This window comes from Chiloscyllium punctatum, chromosome 8 (assembly GCF_047496795.1).
Source record: "Chiloscyllium punctatum isolate Juve2018m chromosome 8, sChiPun1.3, whole genome shotgun sequence".
Lineage (NCBI taxonomy): Eukaryota > Metazoa > Chordata > Chondrichthyes > Orectolobiformes > Hemiscylliidae > Chiloscyllium > Chiloscyllium punctatum.
Window position 1 is genome coordinate 121,714,087 of NC_092746.1, and position 16,834 is coordinate 121,730,920.

At 43.3% G+C, this 16,834-nt stretch overlaps 1 protein-coding gene across 2 annotated transcripts in view; it reads left to right on the top strand.

The window, feature by feature from the left end:
* plcd1a (phospholipase C, delta 1a) overlaps nt 1-11,180 on the top strand; it is a 92,747-nt gene extending 81,567 nt beyond the window's left edge. For both annotated transcript variants that reach the window (XM_072576373.1, XM_072576372.1), the window contains exons 11-15: nt 2,935-3,051; nt 3,144-3,322; nt 8,051-8,186; nt 9,323-9,472; nt 10,529-11,180. In XM_072576373.1, the coding sequence (XP_072432474.1) occupies nt 2,935-3,051; nt 3,144-3,322; nt 8,051-8,186; nt 9,323-9,472; nt 10,529-10,611 (665 nt within the window). In that variant the 3' untranslated portion in view covers nt 10,612-11,180. The remainder of the gene's footprint in view (nt 1-2,934; nt 3,052-3,143; nt 3,323-8,050; nt 8,187-9,322; nt 9,473-10,528) is intronic.
* The last annotated feature ends 5,654 nt before the right edge of the window (nt 11,181-16,834 follow it).

Here is a 16,834-nt window from a genome sequence, read left to right on the forward strand (position 1 = left end):
ACACCAGGTTATAGTCTGACAGGTTTATTTGGAAGTACTAGTTTTCGGCCTATAACCTGACGTTGAATGATTTTTTTTTTAACTTTTGTCCACCCCTGTCCAACACCGACACCACCTCATCACTCTCCTGTAAAGTTGGTTACTAGACTCTCCAGTTCTGTCCACAGTCTCAAACAATTAAGAATTGTGCAAGGATTTGTGATAAGACCAGCATAATCAGATATGATGCAAACATGCCATGACATACTATACCAGGTGAAGAAATTTCTCCTCTTGTTAGTCATAACAAGCTGCACCCTCATTCTTTATTCTTTCATGGAATGTGGGTGTCACTAACAAGACCAACATTTCTTGCCCATCCCCTGGTTACCCTTGAACTGAGTAGTTTTCGTTCCAGAGGGCAGTTAAGAGTCACCCACCAGGCAGTGGGACTGGAATCACGTGTAGGCCAGATTTTTTTTTTCCTAAAGGACATTAGAAATTTAGTATTTACAACAATTGTAACTAGACTAGCTTTTAGTCAATTTAAATCTCACCACTGCCATTTTGGGATTTGAGCCCTCTTACCTTAGGCCTCTGGATTACAAGTCCAGTAATATTGCTACTGTGTCACCCCCTTCCACTTATTCTGGCACTAAGTCCCCATCAGCTTGATCCCCAAGGCATCCTCAATATCTACCCTGTCAGGCACTTTCAGAATGCTTCTACACTTGATCAAGAGTACATCGTATTCTTTTAAATTCTAAACAGCTTAGAGGGCATCCATTGATAGTGTGTCACTCGATGCTGGTCATCTGAAAATTTCAGATCTGTCTTTGTTAGTGCTCATCCAACATAGATTGGCATGTGACCTCATCATAAGACATGGTTACAGAAAGAACGTGCAATTACGCACTCCTGTGTGTCCTCAGTGGTTTGAGAAAATAAAGTCCGTAGAGAGCAAACACCTTTAAATAGCAATGAAATAATAACTAAATAATCTGCCCATTTGATTGGAATTTGGCCAGGCCATTGGGAAATCTTCTGGTTTTTTAAAAATATGTCAGTGACCCTGGGGTCTTCTACACCCATTGGAGAGGGCATACATAGAATCGTAAAATAATTGCAAAACAGAAAGAGACCATTTGGCTTATGTTGCTGCCTGTTCTCAGCAAAAGCTTGTTCCACTCCTGTGCCTCTTCTCTGTAGCCCTGCAAATTTTCCCTTCAATTAATTATCTAATTCCCTATTGAATGCTTTGATTGAACTCGCTCCATCACAATTCCTGGTCGTGCATTCCAGATCCTAACCATCCACTACATTTTTTTAAAAAAACTACCTGTTCCTTCCGATCTTTTTTGCCATTCTGTGCCCTCTGGTTCTCAACCATGGTTTTTATCTACCTGCTCCTTTTTATAGCCCTTATGATTTGGAGCATTTTGGGCTCAACATTCCTTGTATTTTTAAAATGAAAAATAACCCCAACTCCTCCAATCTTTCAACATAACTGAGGTTCCTCATCCTTGGAACCATTTCTGCAGCCTCTGGTAAGGCTTAGATCCATCCTTCCAAGTTTGGCTCCCAGGACTGGACTCAGTGCAGCACTTGAAGCTAACAGAGAGCTTTGTAAAGGGTCAGTGTAACAGTCTTTTTTTTAGTTAGGCCGAAGTGTGTGCTGGAGATTATAGAGTCAAGATTAGAGTGGTGCTGGAAAAGTACACCAGGTCGGGCAGCATCCAAGGAGCAGGAAAATCAACGTTTCAGGCAAAGGTCCTTCACAAGGCCTCATTGCTAATGAAGGACTTTTGCCCAAAATGTTGATTTTCCTTCTCCTTAGATGCTGCTTGACCTGCTGTGCCTTTCCAGCACCACTCTAATCTTAAGTCTTTTTTTAGTTCTCTATTCCAATATTTATAAAGCTGAGAATCTCACATATCTCCGTTAACCACTTTCAATCTGTCCTGCCCTGTCGAGGATTTGTGTACAGACTCTATATCCAACTCTGTTCCATTTTAGTGTTGTAGCCTTTATCACCTCTCCTGCTTCTTCCGACCAAAATGAATGGTTTCACACTTCACTGTATTAAAGCATCACCTGCCACTTTGTCTGCCCACTTCACCAGCCTGTACTCTTCACCGGTTATAAAGGCCTGTTGTTCGTAAATTTCAAAATTGTGCCATTTACACCCTAGGTCCAGTTCATTAATATAGATCAGGAAGGTAGAATTTTAAAACCAATGTCTAGGAAACCTGACCACAACCTCCAATCCAAAACACAAAATGATTAGGATTACTGTCATTTCTATGTCAGCCAGACAATTTTTATATCATGTCACTACTGTCTCATAATGGTGTTATAACTGTATTGTTCATATAAACAGAGGCAAGATGCTGTTTATTTAAATACCTAGGCCACTTACAAAAGAGTGACTGCTGGTTGCTCAGCAAAAAGCAGGTGTATGTATTGCTTCATTCTATAAATAAACCTGCTATCAATAAAAGTGTTAATGTCTATTGTACTTCACTGATTTGGAATTGTACTAACATCTCCCTTTTTATTCAATGGTGTCTAACTTTATTGTCAAGCCTTTTGTCTACATATGTTCTTTATGTAATGCTTTTTGGACATTCATGTATACCACATCAACCACATTACCCTTCTCTCTTAGTTACTGCATAAAAACACTGGGCCTTGGTTTGACATCACAGCGAGAGAGGGAACTTCCAACAATGCAGTACTGTTAGTGTTGCACTGGAGTAACAATCTGGTCTGAATGCTCAGGTCCCTGGAGTGGGACTCCAATCCAGAGCAATCTGACTCAAACTCAGGATCTGTAACCACTGAGTTGAGGCTGACATTGTTGGTTTGGACTGATGAAGCAGCTGAACGTGGTTTTGCAGAAGATGTTACTCTGAGGAATGAAGTTAAATATTAATCGGCTGTATTTTCCCACAGCCAAGCCATTTATTGAACTGAACACCCGACAGTTGAGCAGGATTTACCCAGCAGGACTGAGAACAGATTCCTCCAACTACAATCCTGTTGACATGTGGAACGCGGGCTGTCAGATTGGTGAGTTACCTCAGTCTAGCATGGTCATTACATACAATGAAAAGGATGTCAGTGAGTAACAGAATGTATCCCCATTCCCTCTTTCTCTGTAGTGGCTCTAAATTTCCAGACTCCAGGGCAGGAGATGGACGTCAACCAGGGGAAGTTTCTGGACAATGGTTTTGCTGGTTACAATCTGAAGCCAAAATATTTGAGAGAAAAGAAGGTTGGCTTTGATTCAAAAAACATTCAGAAGGGTTCCTGGCTAAATAAGAAGAAGCTCCATGTGATGGTGAGAGACTGCAACTTTATTCATCTTCCTCAAGCTTTTGCTTTTCCCACTTGAGCTTGTTGAATTTAGGCCTAAGGCCTTGCCAGGGAGTTAGCAAGTTGTTTCTCACTTTGCCTCAACGGACAGGACTGATGGCCAAAGGAGCAGGCTGGATGGCAGCTAGTTTAATAGACAAAAACAATCACTGGCCATATGCTTTTTAGGAATGTTTGTGCTTCTGGGCTAACAATCCAAAGGCATGGCTTCTCCAGCTTGGGCAACTGAGGATTGACCTTGGTCGTGGTGCCTGTAAAACCACCAGGTTGTCAATAAAAGCCCATCTGGTTCACTGATGCCCTTCCTTGTTCTGGCCTATATGAATATGGTTGACTCTTAACTGACCTTTGTAATGGCTTAGCAGCCCACTCAGTTCAAGGGTCACTGGGGATGGACAACAATTATTAATCTTGCCAGTGATGTCTATATCCCATGAAAGAACAAAAAAAAACGTAAAAATAGAAGCAGGAGTAGACCATTCAGCCCCCTTGAGGCTGCTCCACTGTTCAGTACATCATGGCTGAACGTTGGCCTTAAATCCAATTTCCTGCTGATTCCCTGAGGAAACCTGCAAACAGAAGGATGGAATCTGACCATTCGTTGACTGATGTGACCTCTGACCCATATGCCTTAATGTCATTAGCCGCCAAACATCTTTTTTATTTCCCTCTTGGGTTTGCTCGATATTGTCTCTAAGATGAAGAAATTTCCGGCCTGTTCTTTAGCCTGAGATTAGGTCCTGTGGTTTTAGACTCACTAGAGGGAAGCATCTCATCTATATTGGCTCTGTCAAGTTCTGTCAGAATTCTGTAAGTCTTAGGGAGTCACCTCTCTCTCTTTAAAACTGTAGGGAATATAGACTCAGTCGCCCCAATCTCTCCTCTTTTTTTTTAAAAGAAAAATCCCCGCTTCCCAGGGATTAATCTGGTGAACCTCACTTGCATCACGTGCACAGCAAGTAAATACCTCCTTTAGAAAAGGAGCTCAAAACTGTATGCAACCTCACTCAGGCCCTGTGCAATTGCAGGAGGACATCTTTACTCCTGTACTCAGATCCCCATGTGATGAAGCCCATCATACGTTTGCACTCCTGGTTGGTTGGTTGCTGTACCTGCATGCTGGAATTTCCCTGTGTGCTAACTTTGAGACTCGTGAGCAAAGACGTCCGAATCCCTTTGGACACCTGCACTTCCCGGCTGCTCTCAGTTTGAGAATTAACCTGCCTTTGTGTTTTTTTTAAACTACCAGTGTGAATAATTCCACACTAATTTGCATTATATCCACTTACCATAACTGTAGCCCATTCATGCAGCCTGCCCAAGTCCTCTGAAAGTCTCCTTGCATTCTCTTCACAACTTACATTCTCACCCAGTTTGGTGATATCAGCAAATTTGGAAATAATGCAATTCATCCCAAAACCAAATTGTTCGTGTAGGTTATGAGCAGTTGTGTACCCAACTGGTAACAACCTGCCATCACTTTTGAAGATTTTTCCTATTTTCCGTAGCTGTTTAGCTTCTCCACCATTTACTAATTCTCTTGTTCACCAGTGACAGGCTCACATTTAGAGTCATGGAGATATACAGCACAGAAACAGACCCTTCGGTCCAACTCGTCCATGCAGGCCAGGTATCCTAACCTAATCGAGTCCCATTTGCCAGCACTTAGCCCATATCCCTCTAAACCCATCCTATTCATATACCCATCCAGATACCTGTTAAATGTCATTGTACCAGCCTCCACCACTTCCTCTGGCAGCTCATTCCATAAATGCACCACCCTCTGCGTGAAAAAGTTGCCCCTTAGGTTCAGGGTGAGAAGGAAAGATGTAAAAGGGACCTATAGTTCTGGACTCCCCAACCCAGGGAAAAGACCTTGTCTTTTTATCTTATCCATGCCCTTCATGATTTTTATAAGGTCATGCCCCATCCCTATAGCTCCAACCCTGGCTACGTTCTTGTAAATCTTTTCTGAACCCTTTCAAATTTCATAATATCTTTCCAATAGGAAGGTGGCCAGAATTGCATGCAATATTCCAACAGTGGCCTAACCAATGTCCTGTACAGCCGCAACATAACCTCCCAACTCCTGTACTCAATACTCTGACCAATAAAGGAAAGCATAACAAACGCCTTCTTCACTATCCTATCTGCCTGCTACTCCACTTTTAAGGAGCTATGAACCTGCACTCCAAGGTCTCTTTGTTCAGCAACACTCCCTCGGACCTTACCATTAAGTGTATGAGTCCTGCTAAGATTTGCTTTCCCAAAATGCAGCACCTCGCATTTATCTGAATTAAACTCCATCTGCCACTCCTCAGCCCATTGGCCCATCTGGTCAAGATTCCGTTGAGATAGCCGCCTTTGCTGTCCACAATACCTCCAATTTTGATGTCATGTTACTATACCTCCTATGTTCACATCCAAATCATTTATATAAACGACAAAAAGCAGTGGACCCAGCACCGATCCTTGTAGCACACTGCTGGTCACAGACCTCTAGTCTGGAAAGCAATCCTCCACCACCACCCTCTGTCTTCCTCCTTTGAGTCAGTTCTGAATCCAAATGGCTAGTCTCCATGTATTTCATGAGATCTAACCTTGCTAACCAATCTCCTGTGAGGAACCTTTGTTGGAATGCCTTACTGAAGTCCATATAGATCATCCCTGATGAAGGGCGTATGCCCGAAACATTGATTTTCCTGTTCCTCAAATGCTGCTTGACCTGCTGTGCTTTTCCAGCACCACACCATTGACTCCATGTAGATCAGGTCCATTGCTCTGCCCTCATCAATCCCCTTTGTTACTTCTTAAAGAGCTCCTTTAAGAGCTTCTTAAATCAAGTTTGTGAGACATGATTTCCCATGCACAAAGCCATGTTGACTATCCCTAATCAGTCCTTGCCTTTCCAAATACATGCACATCCTGTCCTTCAGGATTCCCTCCAACAACTTGCCCACCACTGAGGTCAGGCTCACTGGTCTATAGTTCCCTGGCTTGTCCTTACCACCCTTCTTAAACAGTGGTACCACGTTAACCAACCTCCAGTCGTCTGGCACCTCGCCTGTGACTACCGATGATAAAATTTCTCAGCAAAGGGCCCAGCAATCGCTTCTCTAGCTTCCCACAGAGTTCTAGGGTACACCTGATCAGGTCCTGGGGATTTATCCACCTTCATTCATTTCAAGACATCCAGCCCTAGCTCCTCTGTAATATGGGCATTTGTTCTAGCTATTTGTTCCCTTTTCTCAAACTGTAAAGGGACTTCTATTGAGTGTGTACTGTATGGAATTTAGAAGGATGAGGGGGATCATAGATTCCCTACAGTGTGAAAACCAGCCATTTGGCCCAACAAGTCCATAGCAACTCTCCGAAGAGCATCTCACCCAGACTAACCCTCCTACCCTATCCCTGTAACTGTGCAATTCCCATGGCTAATCCATCTAGCCTGCATGTCACCAGACCCTGTGGGCAGCTTAGCATGACCAATCCACCTAATATGCACATCTTTGGATTGTGGGAGGAAACCCATGCAGACACTGGGAGAATGTTTATGCAGAGTTTGCACAATTGCCTGAGGGTGGAATTAAACCTGGGTCTCCGATGCTGTGAGGCAGCAGCGGTAGCTGGTGGGCCGCCTCTGATAGTGTTGTGTAAAGTTCAATCAGACTGAATCAGGGGCCTGGATAGAGTGGACATGGAGAAGATGTTTGCACTGGTGGGAGAAACTAGGATCCAAGGTCTCAGACTCCAAGGGACCACCTTTAGCACTAAGATGAGAAGGACTTTCTTCAGCCAGAGAATGGTTAATCTGTGGAGCTCATGGCCTCCATAATCCTCTGTGGCAAAGAGAGTGAGAGAGGCCTTTCATTAGTAAGGGGATCAAGGGTTCTAGGGGGAAGGCAGGAATAGGGTTGAGAAGCATATTGAATGGTGGAGCAGACTTGATGGACCAAATGGCCTAATTCTACTCCTATACCTTACAGTTCTTTTGCAATCCACTTTTATGTTCCTCACAAACTTGCTGCTTTTTCCTTTCTTAAACAGTTTCTTAGTCCTCATTGGCTGGGTTCCCAGTCTACAGGTTTGCCACTTACTCTAGCATCCTGAAGTCATTTCCTTTGATCTAATGAAACTTCTAATAGTATCTATGGTGATGGATCTTATCTCTTTTTGGGTGTTTCTGTCTTGGAGGAATGTGTATCTGTTGTAGACCATGTAGTATATCTTTAAATATTAGCCACTGCCTGTCTGCATTGGAATTTTTCACTGTATTTTTCCCAACCTATCCCTAGACCCTCCTAGTTTCCTTTGCTTAGATTTGTTTCAGAAAGAACAATGTTGTCATACCTCACTGGGGGGAATGCACTGAATATCAAGACCCACTACTTTCAGAGTTGCCACAAAACTTAGAAAAAAGTTGGAAATGTCCAACATTCACCAATTTACTTGATTTCCAGACCCAGGTTGATAGAAAATGAGGCAGATGTCTGCCCCCTCCCAGCTGGAACAGGTTGAGTTGAAATTCCTGCTTCAGAATTCATTGTGAAGTTCCAGATGTGAAACTAAAGCAGAAAATGCTGGAGAAACTCAGCAGATGTGGCAGCATCAATGTTATGAGTTCAGTATGCCCCTGATGCGTTGCTAAAACACTGACTCCCTCTGGTCTTCACAAATTCCTTGTTTCCTTCAGGTCATCTCTGCCCAACAGCTTCCAAAGTCGAACAGGCTGAAGCTCAAGTCAGTTGTGGATCCTCTGGTGGTGGTAGAGGTTTTTGGTGTTCGTGAAGATTGTCTTTCAAAAGAAACCGAACACATCTCCAACAATGGTAAGTTACGTTATAAAACACCTCACCAGTACAGCATTATGTCCAGACCCTGTAATTACATTAGAAACAATTCCGAGAGGGATCACTATACTCAAATCTCAGATGAAGGGCTTCTTTTGAAAGAATAGTTTAGGCCTAGACTAATTGGAGCTTAAAGGAATGAGGGGTGATCTTACTGAAACTTAAAATATCCTGTGGGCACTTGAAAATGGATGTTTCCTCTTGTGGAAAAGACGAGAACTATGGGGCATAGGTTTATGAATAATGGGTCTCCCATTAAGTTGGATGAGAAGGTTCCTTTCCAAGCATGTTCTCTCCTGAGAGATGAGAGGCTGGGTCTTTGTCTAACTCAACCTTAAATACATTAAAAGTTCATTAGAGGGAGATTGAAAAGTGAAGTTGAGACCACAGTCACGTAAGTGATCTTGTTGAATACAGCAGCTGGCTAGAAGGGCTAAATGACTGTCTCCTGTTCTGTTACTTACAGGACTTTGCAGTCAGGTCTAAATACAGACTCTTGGTATGCAGCAACATGCAGTCAGAACTAGATACAGGCTGGTATCTACTGTCCATCCTAACTGTCTTGTACAGTTCAGCCATTCCCTTCAAAGAGTTCAGGCCAATATGAGGTTGGCAGGGGGGAGGGGGGGCGGGGGTGGTCACAGCTGAGATCAGAGGTTGGAGTGGCTCAGTGATTAGCACTGCTGCCTCTCAGCACCAGAGACCTGGGTTCGATTCCAGCCCTGGGTGACTGTCTGTGTGGAGTTTACACATTCTCCCTATGTCTGCTTAGGTTTTCTCTGGGTGCTCTGGTTTCCTCCCACAATCCAAAGATGTGCAGACGAGGTGAATTGGCCATGCTAAATTGTCTGTAGTGTTAGGTGCATTAATCAGAGGGAAATGGGCCTGGGTGGGTTACTCTTCAGAGGGTCGATGGTTGGGTAAAATGGCCTGTTTTCACACTGTAGGGAATCTAATCTAATCAAAGTTAGATTCTCTTCATCAAAGAACCAGTTGATGACCGCATGGAGTTAGAATTCCTACAGTGTGGAAATGGACCCTTCAGCCCAACAAGTGGGAGGATTCAAACCCCCAGTTTCTCTCTGTAAATAACTCTCCATTTTTGTCCCATTCAGGATTCAGTCCCATGTGGAACGCTACCTTCCAGTTTGACGTTTCTGTCCCTGACCTGGCTTTCGTGCGGTTTGTGGTGCAGGACTACGACATGTCGTCCAAGAATGATTTTATCGGACAGTTTACACTACCCTTCACGAGCTTGAAACTAGGTAAAGAAACTAGCAGGGCCCTATTTTGGAAAGACTGACCATAGCTGCCCCCTCCTACCTTTCCCTGGAGAGTCAGACCCCACAGGCTGCTGCCTCAGGTTTCCATGGGTTCAGGGTGAGAATTCTCTGGCATCTCTCACTGGCATAGTGGCAGTCAGTTACCCTCTGGAGCACCATGCTGGCTGCTGCCCCCTCCTACCCCTGAAGCAGAAGCCAAACTTGAGGGCTGAGAATAGGACTGATTCCATTACAAGGAGGGACTCCCCTATCTGAAGAATTTCCCTTGTTGAATTATTTTCACGAGTGTGGAATTAAACAAGAGGGTGGTCAGGAACCCACAGCCTGGGATGCAAGTTGAGGTGGGAAACCTCAGCCTTTTTCGGAAAAAAAAATGTTTGGATGAGCACTCAGTGTCATAACATTCAAGACTTTGTACAAGGCAGGAGAGGGGACAAGTGTAAGCAGACATATGCTTTGGTGGTACAGAGTGGATGGGCTGAATGGCCTCTTCTGTACTGTATGACTCTCTGACAGAAGAAAAGGAACTTGACTTAATGCTGTTCTGTATCTTTGGAAAGATCAGTCGATCTCCAACTTTCCCCCGAAGGCCCAGCATCCCTTCCTGCTTTTCTACTAATTGGCCAATTCCCTTTGGGATCGCAGTCGTGGGTTGTGGGGGTGCGAGGGCGGGGTGGTGCACATGATGGGCTCCGGAGGGTACTATGATTGGGTGGGGTGATGGCGGCATGATGGGATCCGGAGGGGGCAATGGTTTGGGGGTGGGGTGGTGGCATGATGGGATCTGGAGGGGGCAATGGTTTGGGGGTGCACGTGATGGCGTCCAGAGGAGGCAATGGTAAGAGGGTTCATCACGGGGTCTGGAGGGTGCAGTGGTAAAAGAGGGGGCATGATGGGGTCCACAGGGGGTAACTGTGATGGGGTAGAGTGTGACAGGGTCTGGGGAGGGCAATTATGATGGGGTAGGGTGCCGTGATTGATTGATTGTCTTTGACCCTGACAGAGATGCCATTTCCTCATTTTGTTTGCTGTTCACAGGCTATCGACACATTCACCTCCTAACAGAGAGCGGGGATCGCCTTCCCTCAGCGTCACTCTTTGTCCACATCATGATTGAGTAAAGCACCAGGATCTGCTTCCATCTAAACCCTGACTTCCAGACTGCAGCCTACAGGCCCAATGAAGGGGTGTGTGTGTGTGTGTGTGTGAGAGAGAGAGAGAAGGCAGAGTGGGGGTGTGGGTGCGGGGGGGGAGGAGGTGTGGTAAATGACGAGAGATTGGGCGGATGGAGTGAATGAGAGGGTGGAAAGTAGGAAAGCGTAGAAGGGCATGACCAGGTGAGGGGGGTGCGCGATGATGAGGGTGGGGATGGGGATTGGAACGGGGGAGAGGGAACAGGCGGCAGTTTGCACAAAAACAATCCTAGTGTCTGGTTTCTTTCCAGAGGACTGTGGGAGATTTCGATGCTGCTGATGCTCGTTTTGACCAATACAATTTCTGTCCCTTTTTTTAACCTTTTTTCTGAAAAAAAGATTCTTAGCATATTTTAGTTCAATGATAATCTATAGGCACAGGTGAGAGAGGGGTTATGTTCACTCATCCGATGGTACCTGATTGCTTGGGATATTCTTTATAAGACACTGTCTACAACTTCCATTTTATCAATTTTATTAAAAGAACTCATCCTGCCCATTGTTGTCACGGTTTTTTCTAAAATGCTGCATTTGTATAGCATCCTTAGCCACCTTGACATGTTGCATGTCACATTCCCAATGAAGGGCTTATGTCTGAAACGTCGATCCTCCTGCTCCTCGGATGCTGCCTGACCCTGCTGTGCTTTTCCACTGCTACGCTTCTCAACTCTGACATGTTGCGGTCGACAATGTTCATTTTTGAAACTCATCGCTGTTGCATTGTGTGCACAGCAAGATTCCAAACAACTGAGAACAACTGGTTATCCAGCCATCTGTGACGTTTGTCAAGTGAAGAGAAGACACTGATGGCCTGAGAGAGGGAAGCCATGTGATCCTTCACATCCAAACCCAGCTGGGCTGCTGGTTTCACAGACACCCTGGTATTCTCATCTCAGACTGGAGCTGATGGTCAGAGTGTACAGCAACAAAAAGAGAGCGTAGAGTGACTGAGAATGATTGTTGTATGCCCAGTTATAGCCTAAAAACTGAAATGAGGGGGTGCTAGAGCATTTAAACCTCTGAGCACTTAGGGTACAGTTAGCTATGGATCAAGTACAGGTGAACTAGGGATGGCCTATAACTGCTTGCCCAGACGGTGCTGCCCCACATCCTGTGAACAAATTAAAAGTGGCGTTGGTGTAGTATGGTCAGTATAGTTACAGTGGGCCAAAAGGCCTGTTTCTGTGCTGTATGACTGACTCTGTAACATAGAACATAGAACAATACAGCACAGAACAGGCCCTTCGGCCCACGATGTTGTGCCGAACTTCTAACCTAGATTAAGCACCCATCCATGTACCCATCCAAATGCCGCTTAAAGGTCGCCAATGATTCTGACTCTACCACTCCCACGGGCAGCGCATTCCATGCCCCCACCAGATTCGCGCATTCAATACAACCCTTTGCGAAAAGTGGAACAGACAGTGCAAGGAATGGATGAATTGTCTGAACAGTTAATCTCTCAGCCGCTGAGCAGCCAAAACACTTAGTCATCCTGGTAAGGTAGGGAGCACAGAAACCAGCCGACACTGCAAGATCCCACAATCTGCAAATGATTGACAGCACCACTTTATAAATACAGGGACAAAGGGGAAATATGGACAGTAGGCAAATTGTTCAGCTCTGCAGCACGATAGTGTTAAAAGTAGGGGTTTTCAATTTTTAAACCACAGGGGTTTGGTGGGAATGAATCTAGGCCTCTGTTTAAACATCGCCTCTAAAAGACGAGCCCTTTGACAGTACTACGTTCTCTGCACTGCACTGGAGTGTCTGTCTGGACTTAACATGCTCAAGCCTTTTGCATAAGGTTTGAACACATCAAACTTTATTAACTATGTGTGAGGGACTGAACTTCAAGCCATGCTGAGCTTATAGAAGGAACAAAGTGAAATTTGCATGTGCAATTGTTTCTCTCCTTGTGCAAAAGGTACTTCCACCTTCCAGTGACTAGTACTCACTGCCCTCTAATGGTCCATCTTCACATTTCAACCTCTATTGCCCAGCCTGAATTCTCCATTTCGGTTGGATCTGGGAGCGTCTTACCTGGCCAGAGAATTAACCCTGACCGCCCTTGTATTTCAACCTTAAGTTTGGTTGATTTTATTGTGGATGAGATTATTATGTGTATACTAGGCCCCAGAATCTTTTCTTCTTTCAAAAATATACTTATGGATAGTTTATATAAGTGCATGCAAAGTTTCTAAATCGGTCTTGTACTGTTTTTCTGTTTTTAAAAAAAGAAAACAAACAAAATATTGGAATTTTGATATTTCTTGGTTTTTCCACTGTTGCAAAAAAAAAGGCATTTCTGCAGAAATGCTGTGTTCATTTTGAAGGTCTGACAACTCAATGGACTTTCTTTGTAGAATCATCCAGCATGGGAACAACCTTTCAGACCAACCGCTCTATGCTGATCATAATCCCAAACTAGACTAGTCCAGCACCATTCTGTCTCTTGTCCTTAAGCCAATTTTGTATCCAATTGGCCAGCTCAGCCTGAATCCTGTGTGATCTAACTTTACTAGTAAGATTGCTATAGTCCAAGTAAACGACGACTGCCACTCTGCCGCCCTCAATCTTGGTTACGTCCTCAAAAAAAATCTCTATCAAATTTGAGAGACATTATTTCCTGCATGCAAAACTGTGCTGACTATGCCTGATCAGTTCTTGCTTCTCCAAATGCATAAAAATCCACTCCAACAACGTACCATCAAAGTCAGACACAAAGGTTTATAGTTCCCAGGCTTCTCCTTCAACCCCGTTTAAACAAAGGCACAACATTAGCCATCCTCCAGTTATCAGATACCTCACCCGTGTTTACAGATGATACAAATATTTTCTGCTACGGGTCCCATAATTTCCTACTTAAAAGTCCCACAATGTCCTGAAATTCCATTGATCAGGTTCTAGAGATTTATCCACCTTTTATATTTTCTAAGACCTCCAGCACATCTTCCTCAATCTGAACTGTTTTCAAAATGTTAATATTTATTTCCATGCATTCTGTAGCCTCCATTTCTTTTCTGCACAGCTTTTTAAAAAAAAAGTGAAATATTCATTTAATGTGTCCATTTCATAAAATTCAATGCAAAAATTACCTCTGATCTTAAGGAACCCTACTCCTCTTTCTAGTTGCTCTCTTACTCTTAAGGTGTTTGTAGAATCTTACTGGATGATCCTTAAGTTTATTTGCCAAGGTTATGTCCTATTGCATCTTTGCCTTCCTGATTTCCCTCTTAAGAATGCCCCTGCTCTCTATACTGTTCAAGAGGTTCATTTGAACGCAGTTGTCAGTGTCTAATATGAACTTTTTTATCCTTGACTAGAGCCTCTATATCTTTCTTCATCCACTGTTTCCTACTCTTACCAGCCTTCCCTTTCACTCGAACAGGAACATAATGCTTCTGAACTCTCCTTAACTTACTTCTGAAAGCCTCCCACTTGTCAGTTGACCCTTTTACCTGCGAACAGTCTACTCCCGTCAACCTTTTGATAATTCTTGTCTCATACCATTCAAATTTGCCTTCCTCAAGTTAAAAACCTTTAACTTTTATGGAAGGCTTAAATATCTTAAAACTAATAGAGTTATCATCACGAGGCCCAAAGTGTTCCCCTAATGTCACTTCAGTCACTTTCCCTGCTTATTAACCAAGCAAAGGTCAAGCTTTGCTCCTTCTCTCGTAGGTAGATCTATATATTGATAAAGAACATATTCTTGAACACATTTAACAAATTCTTCACCATCCAAACCTTTAATACTATGGTCGTCCCATCCATGTTTGAAAAATTAAAGTTCACTATAATTGCACCCTGCTTATTCTTACACATATCTGTGATCTCCCTACATATTATTTTCCCCAATTTCCCTCTGATGATTGAGGGAGGGTCCATAATACAATAAATGCATTTTAAAATTTCAGAGTTTCTACTTTCTCTGACTTGCTCTTGTCTATCTTTTCTCATTAGCTTGCTCTTTTCAGATTCATAACAATCCTCAAATACCTTTCTATCTACAATGCTACTTATTCCCTTCTCTAATAGTTCAGTCTCTTTTATTAGAACTAAAAATCACACAACAGGCTATAGTCCAACAGGTTTAATGGGAAGCACTAGCTTTCGGAGCGTTGCTCCTTCAGGTGGTTGTGAAGTACATAATTGTAAGACACAACGTTTATAGCAAAAGTTTACAGTGTGATGTAACTGAAATTATACATTGAAAAACACCTTGATTGTTTAAGTCTCTCATCTGTTAGAATGATCATGATAGTTTCACTTCTTTCATATGTAAATCACAAAACTTCTTTAAAAAGTTGAGTTCTCAGGTTAATAGTAACAATTGGTGTCAGCGCAGATAAGATGCTGAAGGTGTTAGCCCCCGTGTTCCCTGTCTTTGCCATAATGTTGAGACTGATTCTAATTTAAAAAGTGAGTTAACAGAGTTACATGGATTCATGTGTGTGCTTGGGGTGGGGGTTTGTGAGCGTCTGTGTGTGAGAGAGTGTATGTGTCCCTGTGTCACACACACACTTCTCTCTCTTCTCCCTCTCTTTTCTCTTTTTTTCCCTCCTTTTTTTTCCCCTCTTTTTTTTACCCTTCTCTTCTCTCTCTTCTCTGACACTCATAAACACACGCGCGCACACACACACACATGTTTGTGGGGCGAATTTGTACCTGCAGTGTTACATTGTACTTTGCTCAAAAACTGCATGAATCCATGTAAGACTCTGTTAAATCAATTTTTAGATTAGAATCCATCTAAACATTATGGCTCAGACAGGGAACACAGGGGGCTAACACCTTCAACATCTTTTCTGCGCTGACACCAATTGTTACAGTTAACCTGAGAATTTAACTTTTTAAAAAAAAAATTTACATATGAAAGAAATGAAACTATCATGGTCATTCTAACAGATGAGAGACTTAACAAACAATTAAGGTATTTTTCAATGTGTAATTTCAGTTACATCACACTGTAAACTTTTGCTATAAATTCTGTCTTACAATTGTGTACTTTACAACCACCTGATGAAGGAACAGTGCTTTGAAAGTTGGTGCTTCCAATTAAACCCACTGGACTATAACCTGGTATTGTGTGATTTGTAACTTTGTACACCCCAGTCCAACACCGGCATCTCCAAATCATTAATAAAACTAGCAATTCTCTTGGCCAGGAAATTGGTCCCTTTCCAATTGAGGTGGAATTTGTCCTCTTTGAACATGTCTTTTCTGTCCCTGAAGAGATCCTAATGATCAATGAATCAGAATCCCCGAACAATACACTACCTCTCGAGCCATTTATTTATCTCCTCTCCTTTTATTCCTTCCCTCATTAGAGGTTAACACTGGGAGAAGCACTTCCAGCTTCTCACTCCCCCTTTTTAACAATGTTAAAAATCTCACAACACCAGTTTAGAGTCTAACAGGTTTATCTGGACTGTAACTTAGTGTTGTGTGATTTTTAACTTTGTACACCCTAGTCCAACACTGGCACGTCCAAATCATGACCTTCTAATGATGTTTTAAACATTTTGAGATGTTCTTAATCCTGGCACCAGGAAAGCAATGTACTATCCCATACTCACACAGGGTAAAAACTAGGGCTGGAGATGCTGGAAACCAGATTCTAGACTAGAGTGGTGCTGGAAAAGCACAGCAGTTCAGGCAGCATCCGAGGAGCAGGAAAATCGATGTTTTGGGCAAAAGCCCGTCAATTTTCCTGCTCCTCAGATACTGCTTGAACTGCTGTACTTTTCCAGCACCCCTCTAGTCTATCCCATACTCATGCTCACTGTCACAGAACTTCCTGTCTGTGCCTTTGATGGGAGAGTCCCCTATAACAACTATCCTTTTAAATTTTGTCCAATATCACCTAACATAAGATTCATTCTTAGTAGTTGAGAGTGTGGTGCTGGAAAAGCACAGCAGGTCAGGCAGCATCCGAGGTGCAGGAGAATCAATGCTTTAGGCATGAGCTCTTCAGCAGTACCTTATGCCTGATGAAGGGCTTATGCCCGAAACATTAATTCTCCTGCTCCTTGGATGCTGCCTAACCTGCTGTGCTTTTCCAGCCCCATGCTCTCGACTCTGATCTCTGGCATCTGCAGTCCTAACTTTCTCCTAATTCGTTCTTAGTACCCAAGTTTCCTCTGGG